The sequence below is a fragment of the Patiria miniata genome, unplaced genomic scaffold (assembly GCF_015706575.1).
Source record: "Patiria miniata isolate m_02_andy unplaced genomic scaffold, ASM1570657v1 HiC_scaffold_5, whole genome shotgun sequence".
NCBI lineage: Eukaryota > Metazoa > Echinodermata > Asteroidea > Valvatida > Asterinidae > Patiria > Patiria miniata.
The window spans coordinates 25,163,948-25,184,087 of NW_024037072.1; the positions used below are offsets into that span (position 1 = coordinate 25,163,948).

At 40.9% G+C, this 20,140-nt stretch overlaps 2 protein-coding genes across 2 annotated transcripts in view; one reads left to right on the top strand and one right to left on the bottom strand.

Moving 5' to 3' along the window:
- Window positions 1-23: 23 nt before the first annotated feature.
- Window positions 24-20,140, bottom strand: part of LOC119741199 (thioredoxin domain-containing protein 16-like) — a 39,111-nt gene continuing 18,994 nt past the window's right edge. The window contains exons 12-18 of the mRNA XM_038216926.1: window positions 10,770-11,025; window positions 9,378-9,514; window positions 8,197-8,281; window positions 6,803-6,941; window positions 4,813-4,979; window positions 3,293-3,486; window positions 24-2,695 (exon numbers count right to left, since the gene is read on the bottom strand). Of these exons, the coding sequence (XP_038072854.1) occupies window positions 2,463-2,695; window positions 3,293-3,486; window positions 4,813-4,979; window positions 6,803-6,941; window positions 8,197-8,281; window positions 9,378-9,514; window positions 10,770-11,025 (1,211 nt within the window). The 3' untranslated portion in view covers window positions 24-2,462. The remainder of the gene's footprint in view (window positions 2,696-3,292; window positions 3,487-4,812; window positions 4,980-6,802; window positions 6,942-8,196; window positions 8,282-9,377; window positions 9,515-10,769; window positions 11,026-20,140) is intronic.
- Window positions 12,616-20,125, top strand: LOC119741200 (short-chain dehydrogenase/reductase family 9C member 7-like). Its single transcript, XM_038216927.1, has 5 exons — window positions 12,616-12,880; window positions 15,624-15,990; window positions 17,822-18,080; window positions 18,631-18,797; window positions 19,611-20,125. Exons 1-5 carry the CDS (start codon window positions 12,878-12,880, stop codon window positions 19,805-19,807), a joined length of 993 nt encoding a protein of 330 aa, XP_038072855.1. The 5' UTR covers window positions 12,616-12,877; the 3' UTR covers window positions 19,808-20,125.

Sequence of the window (20,140 nt, forward strand, 5' to 3'; positions counted from 1 at the left end):
AGGCTGACTTGATCGACAGGAAATACATTTCATGACAATGTCTATATTTCTCAAATTTATGTATAACACTGTGTGCTCGGTGTGTTACCTCCCGATTGAAAGATAGAATAAAATTGTTAAAATCCCCAGATGAAGACAATATCAAAAATAATATTGCCGTCATCCAGGTAGTTCTTACGAAAGCATACAAAACACTGATTTAATTTACCACTGGAAGCCTGATATAAATAATGATACTTGATAATGGACTGGCAACATTGTGGCAAAGAGTAAATATTAAAACCAAATATACAATAGAAATCAAAAATATGCTTTCCATTTCAATTTCTAGTACTAGTAATAGCTATCTTTCAACCTCTAAGTTACCATTCGACATGGTCACTTAGGCCCCCCCCCCAAAAAAAAATAGTCGGTCTCTGGTCAGACCGAAGTTCCGGAATTAAAATCGACGCGCACGCTGACCAGAGACCGAGTATTTTTTTTTTTTTTTTGGCCTTACATGAGTTGATGTACCTTCCTCGCATGTATTCCATATTTTAAAATTTAGTTTCAAATAATTCTAAAATTCAAGTTTGGTTATTTTCAGTACACCCTTCGACTGAAAAACTGCGCTAGCTAAAGTTTTATCACATCATTGCAAATTTGAAAATGCAATCATTACTGTTTTCTCAAAAAGTACAGTACTTCAGCCAAACTCTTTTCATTATTCTTTGTCCAAAATATAACTGCACATTCCAAAAATCTTCTGAGGTGATTTTTTGATGTTTTTTCCCCAAAAAAACTACACCTAAACTAGTGTAAAAGGGCTCAAGTAATAATGTTTCAAAAATCAATGCATTACATACAGACTAATCTTGAAATGACAATCTGACATTACTGGTGCCATGCTACACACACTCTTCATAAGTAGGATAGACCTATCCTACAGCCATCTTTAAACTTAAAATTTTAGAGCGCTCTTCAAGATGGCTGCCAAGCAAATGTGTATACATCGGTCCGAGTAGCTAGAGTGCATGTGTGTGGCCTGTATGCAAACTTGGCCCAACTTCAAGTACTGAGTAAGTTATTTGAAACCTGAGTAGGTACCGGTACTTCAATTCCAGGCAAGTACATAGAACACAAATTTTAGTGCCGCTACAAGTGCAACAATAAGACAAGCAATATTTTGACCAAACTACCACAATCTAATACATTTGCGTACTTGGCGTCATAAACTTGAAATTATCCCAGTACACAGGTCTCGATCAACCCAAGGTATAACATTGCGATCCTGCTGTGAAAATGTAAAGAAAGTGAACTGAAGACAACCATTCGCTTACAACACTGAAGACAACAAGTCGCTTACAACACATCACCTAAAACAGATTAATAAGTCACTTCCACATAGCACTGTGACCAATGAAAAACTCATCATAATGGGCTTTTTAAACTCGCCCTAAAAAGTCTATCGGCCTATTAAAATCTGATATTGAAGCAAGTGACTATTGTGGAAGGCTAAAACACACTATTGAAAATTACGTCCCCAACACCCACTACAAAAATCATCGAAAAGTCACATCTTTACGAGGACTTTGCTACAAGTAAGACAATAACCCTAAACCACAGAACTCTTCAAATACTTCACAAATTACAGTAAGAATTACCACTACATTCCCCCAAAATGTACTACTAACTAAAAAATAATTGAAATTGAACATTGGTGATTTTGTAGCAAGGACTACAGTACAAAGATAGTGTCAAAGGGCCGCTTCATGTCTTGCAAAGGAAAACATAATTTGTGCCAATGTCTACGCGCTCCCGAGCTGAACCAAAGTTATTGAATATCCCATTTTGATGTGCACTTTTTCAAACAGCTGCTGACCAAAAAACCCACAAAAATTCTGGAAACAATTCATACTAAAATAGCTGTGAAACTTAGCTTCCACCTCAGGAGTGAGATTTAGTGTCAAGATTTTTTTCTTGTTTCCAGGACTTTTTTTTGTATCTGGATTTTTTGGTCTCCGGATTTTTAAAGAACTCCCTTTTGGGATCCGGAATTCCTAAGGTTGTACAGTAAAGGTGTTTTTATCTTTTAAAGTTGATATTGAGCAAAAGAAATGGCTATTTTATTAGGTGCCTTTAGGTAAATTCATGTGTACCATACATGTATACCAAAGACCCTACGTTACTCTGGGACCCTCAGCTATCCTCAAACCGTCTGCCGACTATCTCATGGATTTCTAGTTTCCTCCCAATGTCCCCCCTGAGGTGACATCACATCAGTGCTCATGGAAACGAATATTTGCTTAAAACATAACCACAAAAGTATGAAACAAGGTCACAAAACACTCATAAAACTAAGACATTGAAAGTGATGGTAAACTGGACAACTACACAAGTGCATAAATGGATTCAAGAGAAGAAAAACAAAGTTTCAATGCGTTGGCATCCCTTAACACACTAACAATTTGCCAGGATCTAAGCTAGAGTTCAGTGTGGCGGTGTTCATCGGAGACAAACTGCCGTCCACGCCCCCCGTCTTCATCATGCTCCTCCTCGTCATCAAGCGCCTCCCCTGCTGCCTCTGTCACATGACGATGGTCCGTCGCTAGCCTGCCCATCCTCGGGGCATTGTTGTCTTTGTTCTTGCTCTCTTCGATAAACGCCAGGTAGTCGTAGGGGCTGACCTGAGGCTCAAACTTGCCCTCTCTCAAACCTGGTGGGGATGGGGAAGGGAATAAATGTTGTGCCACTGTCGTGCCAAACTTAACTGAAATGAGTGCTGCAATATAGCTCGTCTACAGCACGGCAGTTGCTCTAAGTTAGTCAAACCTTAATGCATTTGGAGGAATGGGCCAGGTTAAAGAGGTTCAAGCAGTTCAGGGCCGTCAAAATATTCGCGCCAATTTCACAGGGTATTGTGAGCATGCACATTCCTAAAATGTTTGCCCTGACTTCGACTTGAATTGAGTTCGGCACAGCAATGGCACGGCCTTTAAGAGTACAGTGCCATGTGACTGCCATTTGGAATGACGATAGCACGGCAGCCCTATCGAGCCAAAGGATGGTGCCGTGCCGAATTCAATTCGCCAAGCCAAATGGTTCTAAATGCCGTGCTATCTCCATGCCGAATTTAAACCAGTCAAATTAATTGAGTTCGGCATGGCAGTTGCAAGACGTCTAGAACGGGCCTAACATTCACAGTAGAAGTAATTCGAATGAGGAAAGAATTTCCATATTGCTAGAAAAACAGGAGTGTAGAAAAGGAATCTATTTTTTAAATTAATTTAATTCATTCAAGAAGGATACCAACCTGAGCAGGAGGTTTCGCCCTTCAGCACAATGACGACCCAGTCAGTCATAGCCGAAGTCTTGAGGCTGTAGTCGGCTGGATAGTTGCACACACGGCTGGTAGCATGGTCCACAAAGACCACACAAGGATGCAACGGCTGCCGCTTGATGCCGTAGTCCTTAAGGATTTCCGAGCCGATACAGGAAGGCTGAGATCTGAACCGGAGATATTTTTTCACAAAAACGGTTACTTCTTTTTTATCAATGGGCCGTATTCACAAGTTGGCCATTTTTGTCGAGTTCCCTGCATGTATTTCATTAATTGTTAACTGTTGAATGGGATGGCGCCAGACTTTTTATGCAGGCACAATGCAGCCTTATTTTACTGTCATTTTTTTAAAATATGGCTTTAAACATTAGGGAATGTTTAATTACAAATTTAAAATCATTTATTGAGGCAGACTGGAATTGATTATAAAATTAAGTTGCTTTCATTTCTCTTCGCAAGTTAAAAAAATTAAGATTTTACCTAACTTTCCATTCAATATGGCCGACTCGTGAATAAGGCCCATTTGGAGTCTATGGGCTCTGCACATGGACTGTAAATAGTAATGCATCTCTTGATCATGAAAGTCATTGAAGGAAACACCACCTGCACAGTTTACACATGTGGAAAGATACACCCTTGGCTTGGTTGACGCTGCACAGAATTATCCACTCTAGGAACAACCGATGGAAATTCCAGCGGGCAGAGAGTGGCCACAATCTCATGCGAAGGTTTTTTTGGCCATATATGGCAAAAAAGGGGAGGGGTCTTGTAACAATATACAGTAGAACGTCGCTCTAATGAACATCGCTGGATCCACAAAAATTGTTTGTAATAGCGATCGTTCGGTATAGCGATTTTAAGCTGCTGGTGCTCCGGTACTCACTTTTCAATAAATAGTGCCCTTCAGAACTTCACCCTGCACGCCCTGGTAGTCACCGAAAGATGACTTTGAACATGTGCAGACTACTGAATTATGTAATCACACAGTTTTTTAGCTTTACTACCTACAGCAATGGGTGGCTTTCTCCTTCTATTCCTTGGGGAAAGCCACTTGTCACTCTTCTGTTGACATTTTTCAACAACAATGTTCGGTACATTTTGTACACAAAAATTGAGGGCCAAGGACGATGTTCGGTATAGCCGAATGTTTGGTACAGCAGTGTTCTGTATAGCGATGTTCCACTGTATTGCCATATATACATGTACATGTATGGCAAAATGGGGAGGGGTTTTGCAACAATTTATTGACTTGTTTGTGCAGAAGTACCGGTATAGAAATCCCTTCATAATATTTTTCAGCAGGCAGAGATTGTTCCAGTCAACACTCAAATCTCCTCAGGGGCCACACCCTGGAACCAACTCTCTGTGTAAAAATGACAGCCAGCCCTTTGAAAACTACTCATTGCCATATATGTCAAAAGGGGGAGGGGCCTCGTACTATCACATCTATTCATTCATCCCAACTGCAAGTCTGGCTTCCAAGACCCACTTACACATCTATCCACAGTATGCTGAGCTCCGATTCAAACGTCTTCTCTCGGGCCAGACTAGCCAGCGATGCCTCTGCTTCCCTGGACTGTTTGTCCGTGTCCTTGAAGAGTATGAGGAAAGGCTTGCCCTTGGCAAAGTGGAGCGGAAGGGTGCTTGGCGTCAGCTCAGGCTGGTCAGAATGAGAAATCAAGACAGAAGATTTAGTGACTTGAATAGGACAGGAGAAACCCAGCAAACTCGGTTGTCGGTTGGTAAAGATATCTGCACTAGTAAACAGGACGTTGTGGGCTCAGTACCATTTCAGTACCACCAGATCAAGCTTGCAAACTTTTTATTCCTCAAAAGCTTTCATACAACACTGAAAAAGTGTATAAAATGTATTATTAAGAATGACATGGGTCAATTCATAAATGTGGGCTCCACAAGTGTGACCTGACCTGTGTAATTTGCTATACAAATATAATTAAATTTGACTTCAAAACTGTTTTTTATTTGTTTGGCAGGTCTTGCGCTTTGCATAATCACTCTTGGAGATAGAAGGTATTAAAAGAATGTGTCATGAATTTTCAAAATCTTATATCAGATGTAACAGGGACATGAAAACAAATAGGCCCCAATTTTATGGAATGACCCAAATGTTAATTTTAAAAACAACATTTTGAACTACAGGGTGGTGCAAAAAGGAGGAAACCCACTTTTGACAGGAATTTTTACCTACTTACTTAACTTATTTGAACTGGTTCTTTTTTTATAATGTAGTGAAGTATAGCTCTTCAACCGCACATGGTGATAAAGTCTTTAAAAAATGGCAAGAAAAGTGTTATTATGCTAATTTGAGTACAAGTCACCAAAATCACTGTTGTCCACGTGTAAGTCTAGTGTAGTGGTTTTTGTCTGTAAAATGAAGCTTTGGAGCTCAGTCAAGCAGATAGAATAAAGCCGTCCGTGGACAAACAGGTTTGGCACATGAAATTTTTAAACTACCATATTTCAGAGACAAAATAATGCCTTTACAATCATTTTTTCGTCACTTATGGTTAAAGATCAATATTTTAATACCATTAAATTGACTTTTTGAAATATGCTCAACAAGAAGTTGAAAATTGCTGTCGTAAGTGGGTTTCCTTCCTTTTGCACCACCCTGTATAAAAGAAGTTTTAAGTGTACCAAAATAAAAATAAGAAATTCACTGTGCAAACAGAAACCTCTGATGTTAAGCCACCTCAAACACACCCAGACTTGTTTCACATACCTAGTGTGAACTTTCCTTTCTTTTCGTGTAGTTAAGGAACACCAGTGGAAAAACTCATTTTTCTCAAACTGTGAAAACTCTTACAACCCAATTTTTTTCAATGATTCCCTTTAGTGTTTCTCTTCATTCTGCTACAGATAAACCTAACCCAAAAATGCCTCTAAACCTGTTTTCCAGAAATGGGGAAACACTGTGTGGACGTGGGCAAGTCCACACTTCGTCGCTGCTACCTACATTATGTGGACGTCTTTTGTTCGGAAGTCCACACTGCATATGTAAGACAAGCTCACCAGCACCCAACACCTCGTTTTTGCAGCATTTTGATGTCTTCAGAGCTCTACAGCCCAGCAACTATCAAACTGAATTCACATTTGGCTTGATGACCCAATTTTGTTTGAATATTAAAATATGTTTAATTGGTTTACTGCCCATTGTTGGTTCTTGACGGATTTGGGAATTATCCTAGCAAAAAGGCAAGTTCAAATGTGTTTTGTTGAAATGTGTTTTGTTTTCAGGGTTTTTTTTATGGGGGGTAATGGGATTTACACTGAAAAGGTTTGCCACAACTTCATAAGTTTGTGTTCCTGTTCTAGGGTGAGCATATTCATTGCCAAATACAAATGAATTTATTAGCTCACACTTAAATAACACCCTCTTTGAGCAGATAACTCACATCAGGTCATCTTCTTCTTGGCTTATAATAAAACAGTTTGCGTAAAGAATTAATCTTGCCCATTCACCACTAAAGGTAGAGTTGCAGCCTGCACAAACTGGATCAGATCGCTGGCAGTGTAGTCTCCGCTGTACTTCACCGATGGCTGGTGGTGGTCCCCCCACTTGAATGCAGTCACTGTAGGCTTGGAGGCATCCACGTCAGAACTAACGACAAATCACACCACAAAGTTGGATCGGAGTGGGTAACTTAAGGCACTTTTAATTGGACCCGGGACCAACACAGAGATTTTGGGAACCACTTTCACTCTAGCATGAATCCAACACGGCCTCTACATGGGTCTGCTTTTACCCGGATAAGATCCAACCCTGGTCAGGACGAGGGTTAAGAGGCTCTACCCAGGTAGAAAATCCAAAATCTACAGCTGACCTGTGTACAACCTGAGCCCAATTTCATGGCACTGCTAAGCACATGAGTTTACGCTAACAGAGGCTCCGCGAATTTCATGGAGACCGTAAGCAGTAAGCACAGCAAAAGGCACGCTTACCATAAAGGGGAAAAATGCTTAACTAAGTGATGTAGCAATAGAAATCTCCATGCGCGTGTATCCGTTAGCACATCTACGCCGTGAAATAGTGCTTAAGGTTAGCACAATTTTCTGCTATAGTAAGCACAAATTTTTCTGCTAACTGTTAAGCAGCACCATGAAATTGGGCCCTGGTTAAGGGTGAACAGTATGCCTTGCCTGCCCGTGTTCGATGAGGCCCAGCTCTGCTTACATTGGGCCCGTGTTAATTTCGACATGCGAGACGGCAGCGTGAAATTTCATAAAGGCTCACCATGCTGAACCAAACAGACTGTTTTACATGATGGAATTTTTCTGCACCTGCACTAGTGAGCAGGTCATGGGTTTGAGTCCCAGCTAAGTAAGCTTGTGAATTTTTGTCTGCCAAATCCTAGGACAGCAATGAGTATGCAGAGCTTACTACATGTAACTGACAGTTGTGAAGAGTAAAACCCAACATTTCTATGTTTATAATTGACAGTTCCTCTAACTACTTTTCAACAAAAGACCCAACGCTCGAAGACTAAAAGGATCTTTTGTTCTGCCTTTGTGTGTCTGTCCTCTATCGTACAGTAAAGTTTCTCTACATACCTACATGTACACTAAAATTGGCTCCAGATTTGACAACAAATCAGTTGTAAAGTAGCCCAAGAACAAATATTCATCTAAATGTGGCACTGCTTAGGCGAAAGTTATTAGGTGGGCACGAACATCTGGGATTTTTTTTACAATGGCTTATTTAGCTCCCAGACCCATGTTCTTTAAAGTCAATGGTTCTTGAGTCTGGAGTGCTGAATGATAACAACGGATGAAAACGCACCTGTATAAAAAATCTTTTCATCCGCTCCGCTGATCATGATGTAATGCCCTAATGTGCTGCCCTATAGCATACTTACTTGTGTTCTGCACAGTCTTTTGGGCATACTGCCATCAAGTGCTGACCCTGAAGCATCTTGGCTGCTTGCTCATATGCGGACCGCTCTACAAATATAAAACACAGACAGACTTTCTCTCACACAATCTGGTAATCAATCCTTACAAAGTCGTTACATGTCAATCACAAGTCATCCAGTACACAGTCATTACTGTATTGCTACTTGACTTTAAACACTTGAAGAATTCATAAATACCTAAGACAGTTCACCCATTCTTATTGGTCGAGAGCCCGTCACACGGGCGGTTTTAAACTGCTGTATAAAAACACTGCTCAGTGTTTAAACAGCAATATTTATAACCAATTGTGAGCACCCGCACTCTGCGCAACATGTGCGCAGTATGCGCTGCACGCTCGCGGTTTGAGAGCCACTGATATAATCTCTATATGCGGAGAGGTAGAGCACACCGCACATGCCACGCGCACCAAAGGAAAGTCCCAAACATGGAAGTAAAATGGCAGAACAAAACTTGTTGGAAATTTGTCAACTTTTCGACTTGTGGTTTTTAACCAAAAAAGGTATTTATGAATGGGGCTAAAAGTGTGATGGAGTAATAAGTACACATGTGTAAAACCGGTAAGGAGCTTGGTCGTCGATAATAGCCCTGGCCTCTGGCTCGGGCCATTATTGGCGGCCAGGCTGCCAATTTTTTTTTCCCGAACGAAACCGGACAATATCAAACGAGGGCACTCTCTCTGCATTATGCATATTCATGATATGCCCAGGGCTTTAGAGAAGAGGTTACACAACAAGGAATAATGGTGTTTAAATCACCGACGATTGGCAGCTGATTCGTGGACTGGTTGGAAGTAGTCCTGACTTCTAATCAGGTGATCCGAGTTTGAAGCCCAGTGAGCGTTTTTCGCTTCTTCTCATTTTACCTTTTAAATAACTAAAGTGAGGAAGGAACATTTCTCACAAGACATAAAGCCTATCTTGGATTTGTGAATGTGTTGTGGAGAACAAGGCATTAGATATGCATGTAATGGACCAATCAGAAGATGGGAAACGGATGTCGTTTGGGAAAAAAAGATTCACAGCCTGGCCCCTAACCAGTTTTAAACCACACGTTGACAACTGCTCCATCACACTGTTATCCCCTCATTAAAAATGAGTTTAGTGTGCTTCTTTGTCATATGTACCTCCGGTGTTTGCATCTGGGAAGTATCCAGTCACCACGGCATTGAGAGTGGAAGCAGCCCAGTGCGGCAGCTCTCCCTTGCTGAAGGCTTGGCAATCGGAACAGGTCTCCAACACGAGGGGATTAGCAGTAGAGTACCTGGAATACCAGGAAAATCAAGTACAAACTGCAATCTCATCTGGGAGTATTTGCAGGAACACCACTTGGTTCTCAAAAGCTGAACCCTAACTCCCTAGCATGATTTACTAGGAACCATACCCATCCTGGCAAATTCCAACACCATATGGGAAACTGCACACACATATTTCTGACTTTGATTCTGGAGGTGTGCCAACCCAATGCAAAAGGCTGTCAGTTTAGGGGTACTGTACCCATCCTGACAGATTCCAACAAAACATGCCGTTGGGGTTTGATGAGTTGAGATGAATTCCCCGTGCAGTTCAACAAATTCAATTTTTTTTCTTTTAATAAATTTTCAACTTGTGTGTTTTACTCCAACCGAAAAACCTTTTTCCCCCCTTTTTTTGTCCGTCTGAACCCTCTGAATAAAAGGTTTTGTTTTTGGCACAAACAGATCAGCTCTGTGAGCAGGCTGGCTTCCGGTCCATTTTCGGTTACTGATTGTGGGGCGGGAACCAGCCTACCCCGCGAGAACGGAAACTACATGTATTGTCTGGCAGCCAATAATTCAAATTTGTAAAGTAGTCATTCAATAACTAAACACGGGTCAATTTTTTCGATCAATGTCTTATTCAAAAGTGAATAACTTTTGCACTGCTTGAAAAATAGCAATTTAGAATAGGAATCTTTTTTTCGGGATGAAACTCGAAAATAGCCCGGAAAAATGTAACTTTAATCTTAATTCTGGAGCATTTTTGCTAAAAATCTGCCTGCTTCTCCCCATAATCCTCAACTGTACTAGTAACTAATTTACGTCAAACTTCCTTTCTCAACTAAATTTAGCAGAGGAGAGATGAACATTTTGATGTTGAGTTTTGCCTTCATTGATTTTTTTTTTTACTTTGTAATTTATTTTTCAGTACTTACTTGCAAGAATAAATCGATAAGCTTGCTAGGCCTTTGAAAGGAGATTTTAACCAATGACCTTCTCTTAATATGTGGTACGTGCCATAATATCAGACTTGAATCGGCCATCAGACCCTAGAAAAATCCGATGTCGATTCTTAAGACATCGGCACTACATAGAAGGAGGTTGTGGGTTCGAGTTCCACCTAAGTAAATCTGCTATTTTTTTCTTGCAAACTCTTTGAGAGCACTGACTATGCTGGTAAAAAAAAATTACAACAGGGCAAAAATCATTATTACATGGCAAAAATCATTATCAAAAAGTCATTTTATTTTCTTGAAATACGAACAAAACCAATTTACTTACAGTCTGTATGACTTCAGGATGCCCTGATCGCTGAGCGATCCCTTGTAATCCGTCAGCCATTTTCCTTCTCTATACAGCTTGATGGTCGGGTAAATAGTCACGTTGTTGAGCTGGCAGACGTCGGGCCAGTTGTAGCACTCTACCTGGGCAAATGGACCAGTAGCGGTGGCTTGGATATCCGCCGGTAGATCGTTCTGTTGGATGGTAGTTGCAGCATCGGAGTAGGACTCTAGGAATGCCTTGCATCGAGGATCCCCTGCAGAAATGGGAAAGGATTTATACAAATGAAGAACAAGATAACAGATTATTATAAGATGGAATTTTGCGTCGGGTCGATATAAATCAAATTTATAGGTTTTGCCCTTCAACGACGTTTAAACTCTGTATACTCAGTGTGTTACCTCCCGAGTGAAAGTTGGAAAAAAAACAGTGTTTAAACGTCGGTGAAGGGCAAAACCTAATTTGATTTATCACCCCGATGCAAAATTCTATCTTATAATAGTTTATGCGGTACCCGCTGCTATGTACATCAGATTCAAACCAGCCAACCGATCCCGTTAGCTCGGTGGTCGAGTGGTAAGACATCTGCACTAGAAAGCAGGAGGTCTCGGGTTCGAGTCCCACCCGAGTGATTTTTTCCAACTTTCACTCGGGAGGTAACACACTGAGTATACAGTGTTTAAACGTCTGTGAAGGGCAAAACCTAATTTGAAGATAATAGATGACGAGAACAGTAGAAAAATTAGGGCATTTTTACTCCAGGGGTACCAACAGGGAAAGAATATTTTATCTTTTCCAAGTAAATTTCAGAAACGTTCCACCTGCACATCCCCCCCCCCCACTTTTTTTTTGGGGGGGGAACTATGGTTTTTAGCCTCTTCCCAATAAACTGACAGCCTATGGACATAATGTGTCCCCCATCCCCAATTTTTTAACTGATCTCCCACATGTGTAGTAATTCCCACTTTTTGTTTGGCTGGGGGGGGATGGGGTGTGTTGGGTAGTCTGAGTATTGGGGGGGGGGGGGATTGAGAGAATCATGAATTTGTTCCCACCCACCAACAATCTTTTGTATCATTTGCTAAAGAAACTGAAGGGGTAATATTAAACTGTAAATCGCTTTGATACCCAGTTTAAAAGCGCTATATAAATGCCTGTTATTATTATTAGTAGTAGGAGTAGAATTCCTACAAATGTACCATTAGGGAGACACATTATCGTAATTGTTTTGATAATAGGGAGACACCGGCTTTTAGGGAGACACACAACTGTCTCCCTAATGGCGCAGCCCCCATTTAGAGGCAAAACTTTACCGTCGTAATTAGGTTATATTTGTTGCTCGTGGTCTAATTAGTAAAAAATACCGAAATTCGTGGAAAAAAGACAAGGGAATATTGGGTTAGGGCACATTTAAGTTGGAAAAATTTTGTGCACAAGTCTATGGGAAAGTCTCCCAGATGACCCATTCGCGGTAATTATTATTATTATTAAAGAAATGGCCATGCTCTGCCTATATACCGCCCCTCCACTCCCAGAAACGTTCCTCTGTAACCGGAAAAGAGGCTATAACTTATTTAAAAATTACCTCATGTATTTTTTCAAAAAAAAGAAAGAAAAAAGGACAGATCACCATGGTAAATTAGTGAAGTTGATAGACTGAGATTATCTTTTAAGGTCTCAGGACAGCCTGTTTAAAAATGCTGGGCTCCTACTAGTTGGGGGTTTGTGCTCAAAATATGTGTTTACACCAAAGCTGGATGCACTTTACTCGCAAACAAGATTTACTGTGACATCCTGTCGCCACAAACATCCAAGTAATTGCTATAAAATACCGCTTTGCTGTTTACGCTGCCCTATTTTTCAAGTTGACATTTTTGTCCGATAACAGGGTCAAATCTGATCTATATTTGGATTTGAATACAAAACTGGATCCCTTGTTCACAGCCTTAGCTCTCTGAAGGTCAAAGAGATTTTGTTTGTACACGCCAAATAGTGCAGACTGGTTGAATAAACGGCTTCTATATAATTGTGGCCATTCATGCGCATGACAGATAACCGCACAGCAGCAAGGTTGTGCTTATTACTGCTTAGGAATACGTGTTTAATCAATGGTAAGCAATTTTATATCTTCCTTTTTTTTGTTACCAATATTTTTGTTACCATCAATCTCAACATGTATGTACGATGGTCTCGATAAAGTGAGAAAAGAATCCTCCTAATTTTCACAAATGCTGGGGAAAAATACAGGTTCTGCGGCAAGAGATTTGCAAATTGACGGTTGGGATTTCAATGCGTACATGTGCAAGTAACGTGAATATTTTGCAAATGGAGTATTCCAATGTTCTGCTGCCAACCTTCACATGTGTGTATAATTTGAATTACCAATCGCACAGTTGTCCCGAATAATTAGGACATTGCAGATCATTTTGTCTCCCTTTGAACAAGTAAAAGGCCACTAAATTGGATATTTCTTTGTCCTCATCTGATCTGGCTCTTTGTCCAAGTTTAACTTCCTCTGTTGGGGCGGATGTGATGAATAAACCACATGTGCAGTTCTGTGTTCAAAATTAGGGGTTGTTCTGGTTAACCTTCAAGCACCCATAAAATATAAGTAAATAGGTAAAACAAAAACAAACAAACAAACAAAATACATCTCCCACATTTAAAGTCTAGACATGAATACTTGAAGTCATGTTTTAGACAGACTTTTAAAACAGTGAAAGATTTACTGAAAATCAAGTATATCTGGGCAACACTCCTTTGTTGTGCTAAATTCTGCACTTAGATCAGTGCTGTTTATCAGTGCTTACAGTGCTATATCCCAACCTTGATTGTAAGCACATGAAATGGATGTATAAGCTTATGAACAGGCCCAATATTCAAGGCCCTAATATTCTTACTCAATTAAATATTTCAATTGTTACTACAGAGTTTTCTGCTGTAGTGGTGGAGAGTCTTTGGTATAGTAAGCGGGGCCATGAAATTGAGACCAAATTGTAACATGTTCTTAAAACGTGTGTGGCCTAGTGGTTAGGGTTCGTGACTCATGATCAGAGGGTCCGGGGTTCGAATCCAGCCGCTGGTCATATATTGTGTCCTTGGGCAAGGCACTTCACCCCCACTTGCCCCTCTCCAACCAGGAGTATAAATGGGTACCGGCATTAGCTGGGGGGTAACCTGCGATGGACTAGCATCCCATCCAGGGGGAGTAGAAATATTCTCAGTCGTTTCATGCGACTGAAACCGGAGATAAACGCCGGCCTGATGAGCCACATTGGCTCGGGACAGACTTTACTTTACTTCTTAACACGTAATGCATTTGACATGCCTGTTAGACAACAGGCATGTCAATGTAGCCAGAATTAAGGATCTGTGATCAACTTTATACATTCAAAATCTGAACTGTACATACTATGTTCACTGTTATAAAATACAACAAATGTGCAAAACAAAATATTTTTGTGCAAATTTTTTTTATTTCTGATGTTATACATTAAAGCTATAGTCCATCATTTGCAGCCATCCGAAAAGTAACTGGCATAATTATTGTTGAAAAACATACTTGGTTGGAAGATAGTAAGGGGACTAAACTCCCTGTGAAATTAAAGGGAATATACATCATTTGCTTTTGCTGTAATTTTCAGAAATGGATGGAATTGGGGGGTTGGAAATATATAGCAAATATAGTTACACTGACTTTTTTGAGGTTTTTGGTTCGAAAATGCTATAAAAACCAAGAAAAACGATCATTTTCCTGTAGTCTGGTTCCCTGACCCCATATAAGAAGAAACAGAGCAGTTTACATACATTGGGGAATTGTAAGGTCAGGGAACCAGTCTAGCTGGCTCGTACCCGTTCATAGGTTTGTAATCGATTGCAAACAAGTGCGATGGTCAATTGGGGCCAGTATTTGAAAAAAAAGCCAGTTGTTTCCAACGCTGATCGGCCGATCAGCGTTGGAAATTGATACAAAAATACCACTTTTCTTGAAAATGACAGTATACCAGGTGCCATGATTTTACAGGATGCTTTATACTGTCATTCACTAACAGTCCAGCAAGGTATTTCAAAATGATTTGGTAGTTTTATTTTTTGATGTTTGCAAATATTGTATTTTCCCTTTAATCTTTCTGGCAAGCTGTCATTTTGAAGTAATCACTTCAAAAGGAAAATTAGGAAAATTTAAATTAGTAGTTCGTTTTGTTATTAGGCGAAGCGCGTGCAAGCATTGGCATGACGCACACGCGCGTGCGGTTGCTATAATTCGTCGGATCAGTACAGCTGCAATCGGCTCAGTGAGAACGCATCTCAGATGCTGAATTCAGGCCCAATTCAAAACATGATTCAGCAACTTTTGATTTGAAATTGAGATCCTAGAATGCTGTTTTTCTCGGAATATACAGCTGAAGCTGAGCTGAAACTTCATCAGGTTAGTTGTTCAGTATCCTTCATTAGATTTTGAACAAATTTGTTGCTTCAAACGAACAAAATGCACAAATTACAAATGATGGACTATATCTTTAACAAATTTGCTTTGTTCAACGACAAAAAAAGACATGGTTGACTTCAATCAGTCAGACACATGTACATGTACATGTACAGATATAGCCGTTTGCTCATTTTCTTGCTACAATTAAAGGCTGGTTCATATTTGGTGCAAATAAACATTGCAAAAAGAAAATCTTGAGGATCAAATTTTTGAGGTTGAACAACTGCAAATATTTCGGGGCAATCACTTGCTACTGTGGTGTTTCACAGCGAGTTTTGAACTAGCCCTTTTCATACAGGTATCATAACAAGTCTTTCCATCTCAAAAAAAAGTTGACATTTTGGCTTTACATTTATATCCCACAGATTTCTTGGGTCTATGTAACAGACACTAGCATCATGGTATCCTGGTTTATTATCGGCGTAGCCGTGTTCGCCTTGTGGATCATTGTGCAATATTTCATGGACCAGGTTTATTTGGACACTGCTGGCAAATACGTGCTCATCACGGGCTGCGATAGCGGGTTCGGCAACCTCTTGACACGGACGTTGGGCAAGCACCGAGGCTGCTGCGTGATTGCTGCGTGCCTGACAGAGGGTGCTGCCACACAACTGAAACAGGAAATGGCAGTGGCTGGTCAGCCGGTCACAACCATTGTGCTTGACGTCACAAACACCCAGAGCATTAAACAGGCGTACAACGAGGTACGCGGGATCATTCCATCAGACCAAGGTATACAGATGTCAGAGACTTCAAATGAGATGGAATATGAGTGTTTACACACAAAGCAGATAAGGATATATGTGAGAAACGTACAAATGTTTACAAAAGGACCCAGAGTTGAGCAGTGCTGTAGTCAAGGTACCTGTGTCTCTAATGGACCACAAGCTGATCACCAGTATGGTCAGAAGTAATCAAGTCAATTGACAAGTCCAGTTACAGATAACAGGAGATGGAAAAAAGCAAAGGAAATATTTTATCACAGTTGTCATAGCTTGTGAGTTGGCTTGGTACTGGAATACCTGTGATTAACTTGTAATGACTTGTGATCAGCACCGTCGCCAGCTCCGGGCATTATCACAGTACAAACAAGGGGGCCACACCACAAGAAAAAACACACTTACATGTATGTATAATTTTTACGCTTATGATTTTTGCCAATGGGGGGGGGGGGGGCAGTATCTCATCAGGTGGTAATTTTCAGTTTTGCATTTGCGATTTTCGGGTTGGGTTGGGTCGGTTAAGCCATTTTCGAAAAACCAGCTAATAAACCGAAAATAAACTGAAAATAAACCGCAGAGTCACTGTGCCTGGTACGACCAAAATGGTTTGTGGTCTATCGATCAAGCACTGTCTATAACATGTAGGCCCACCAGTAGGTCACGTTATGAGTGCCTTACGGTGTGATTCAGTTACTGAGAAATGACAAATTTCACACGACGCGGGTAAGTTCAGGTACAAACAGCGGACACAGTTGCCCAAGCCAGATATTCGTGGGTTTTTTTCAGGTCGGTTCGATTTCAGGTCGGTTCGGGTCGGTTTTCCTTGAATTCTCGTCGGGTCGGGTCGAGTCAGTTTAAGGGCGTTCAGATTGGTTTCAGTTCAGATTCAGTTTAGATCGATAATGTTTTGGGTCAGATTGGCCAGGTCAACCCGACCCGATGCACAACGCTAGTCAGGAACCCGTTCCAGATTATGGGATTGGGTACGCGTAACCAACTTTACAAATTACTTAGTAACTTCTCCGACAATGAGAAAGAAAGGTTTTGAATGTCATTTGTGGGGAATTTTTTTAATGAAAACCAGGCTACATGGGAATACAAAACATATTTAATGTTTATGACGCTTGCGAAAGTTGCAATCTACACCGTTGAGCTATAAAACTTGCTGTACACACTTGTTTGCCGCTGTATTGGCACACCGATGTAGTAGTATTATCATGCAGACCTTTATGAACAATCTGAACAGCAACTTCCGAATTTGAATTTTAGGGTGAGGTTTCTTTAAGAGTACCTGGGTAACCGTGTTTTGTTTCAATCAGGTACCTGGTTACCATACTACCCGTAAATGCACCCCCCTAGCCACAACACTGGTCCTTGGGGCCAAGTCCAAGTCCTGTTGGGAGTTCTTGGACATTTTGTTATTTGGTAATTTTTTGCCCAAATAGTCAGGTTCTCAACCATTATCAAAAGCCAATATTTTGAGACAACTCTGTCCCATTTCTTAGGTTTAATTCTCACTGTATCTATCGATATGTCAGTATATGTGATGTGATCAAGCTAAATGAGTCGTTTGTCGACCCCGGTAAAAGCTTTTTTTATTACAGATTTGAAAAGAGCACAATCTCAGCATTACTGCTGTGAAAACCGCATGCTGATACCATCTTTAGTTAAAAATTACGGAAGTCGGAACACCAAGAGATGTGATTAAGTGATGTGATGAAGTGACCCTATTTTGGCCTGAATCTCCAAATGAAGGTTCCCGACAAACGACTCATTTAGCTTGATCGCATCACAAACTGTCAGATTCAGACTCTGTTGTTTCTCCCCTTGTTCTGACACAGGTCTATGGGGACTGGTCAACAATGCAGGTATCAACACACCCAAGGGCGCCTACGAGTGGCTCAAACGAGAAGAGATCAATAAAATCTTCCAAGTCAACTTCATGGGTACCGTTGAAGTGACTAGTACCTTCCTGCCCCTGCTTCGGCAAGCTAGGGGCCGCGTGGTCAACATGTCCAGTTGCTCCGTCATGCTGCCCTATGTGGAGACTGCTTACACGGCTTCCAAAATGGCTGTGGAGGCTTACTCAGATAACCTACGGTAAGGTGGGTGGATGGACAGACACACATGCATCTGTACTTTTTGTAGAATGTTTTTAATTTGTTATTCTCAATGGACTGTTTTGTCCCTAATATTATTTGTAATATGCACAAACCGATAGAATCTTTGTGTACGTGCCAGGCGTACAGCGGCAAAAGTGTCCAAGAGTCAACCTTCTTGCTTTGCCAGCGTTGAAGGGTTACTTAAGCCCCGAGTCTACAGGTGAAATTAACAATACAGAGTGCAAACAAGTGTTTGCCTTTTTTATTTCAAGGTCAACTTCCAGCAGTTTTGTTCTGAAGTCCTCCGTTGTTTAAGTGTGGTACTTTACCAATGTAATGCATTCAGAGGCCTCAGATAAAAAGCATCATTATCCGCAAACACAATCATACCTTTCTTAAATTCTGCAAAATCCTCTGAAACATTTTGGTGTATTTTGAGGGATCAGAAAGTGAATGCATAATGAAATTGCCAAGCAGCACTATTCAAACCCAGTAAGCTTCTCTCTGCATTAAACAACACACCTTTTTGTTATCAATTTCTTTTCTAGATTCAGTCAAAGAAAGCAGGGCATCACTGTGCACATCTTGGAGCCCGGAGCATTCAAGACTTGGATCGCTAATCCAGAAAATGTTCTTGGGTCTCAGAGAAGACTATGGGAAAGGCTGACAGAGGAAGAGCGACAACAGTACGGTGGCATCGAAAGATTCAAAAGAGGTACATTTCAAGTATGATTATGAATACTCTGGACAATTTCCCTAGTGCAACCTTTTCCTGCCCAGTGGAACAAACATTTTACCAAAAATACCTCAACATCCATTAAACTTGCTCTCAAGTAGAGTTATCTTGGGTTTTGATGAAGCTCAGGACTTGAGCTGTCCTGGGAAATTGCGTTCTACTCCAAAGATCTTGTGGGTCTGACGTATGTACGATGGGAAACAGCACTGCAAAGAGGCTGGTTCATAAGCGAAAACAACGTGTGGAAACATTTGCTGTGAAATTTGCCGCAGTTGAAATGTGTTCAACTTTTGCAAAATTTGCACCACAACTACTTGCTGCACTCACAAATTCGCATTTGCATTCGCTATTTATAAACCAGCCTTAGACTGGGTACAACCTTACCCTTGTGGTTTATAACAGGGAAATGGTCACACTAAAAATCAAACACTGCCAGGCCAGCAAGTCTAAGGGTTAGGCAATTTGTGGAAACACAATGGCTCAGGATGATGTATTTTGAGCACAAGAATGACATAACACCCAAACCATCAAAGAAATGGGCTAATAGGGTCCAATTTTCTTGGGGAGCCAAGGGGAGACTCAGGGGCCTCGTTTTCTGGAGGGGGCACTACACGGTTTTATTACCATAAACAGCTCATATTTGCTTTCCCTTATATTCTGAAGGGGAAGGGGAGACAAGGGAGAAAAGGCCTTATGGCACCCCCCCCCTCCCATAGCTCCATTAGTTATGCTACTGCACAACTGATTTCCATAACCAAATCCAGTGTCTGAATTGTCTCTGTTTCTCTACAGACGAGGCCATAATGAAGATAGGCCTCCAGGCTGCCTCATCCAAGCTCCATCACGTGACGGGAGCCATGGAGCATGCTCTGTGTTCCCGCTGGCCCTGGAGACGTTACCTGCCAGGCCTTGATGCCAAGTTCGTCTTCAAACCCTTGTCACTCATGCCGGCCTTTGTCGTTGACTTTGTCCTTGGTTTAATCGTTTGATGAAAGCGTAGACTTTAACATAGACTTCGTGTTTAGGTTAGTCTATAGAGAATGTAGACTTTATCACAGACTTTGTCTTTACTTTTAATTGTTAAGAGAATACAGACTTTGATGCAAAAGCTGTCTTTTATTCCATTTGTCACAGACTTTGTCTTTAATTTAATCGTTTGAAAATGTAGACGTTTTATAAGGGAGATTTAAATTACATTTTAGGTTTTGTTCTTCGCCGACGTAATTCAGAAACAAGGTATACTCAGTGTTGTCTAAGGGCATGCAAGAAAACAATCAAAAGCTTACTCGAGTGGGACTCAAACCCACGACCTTCTGCTCACT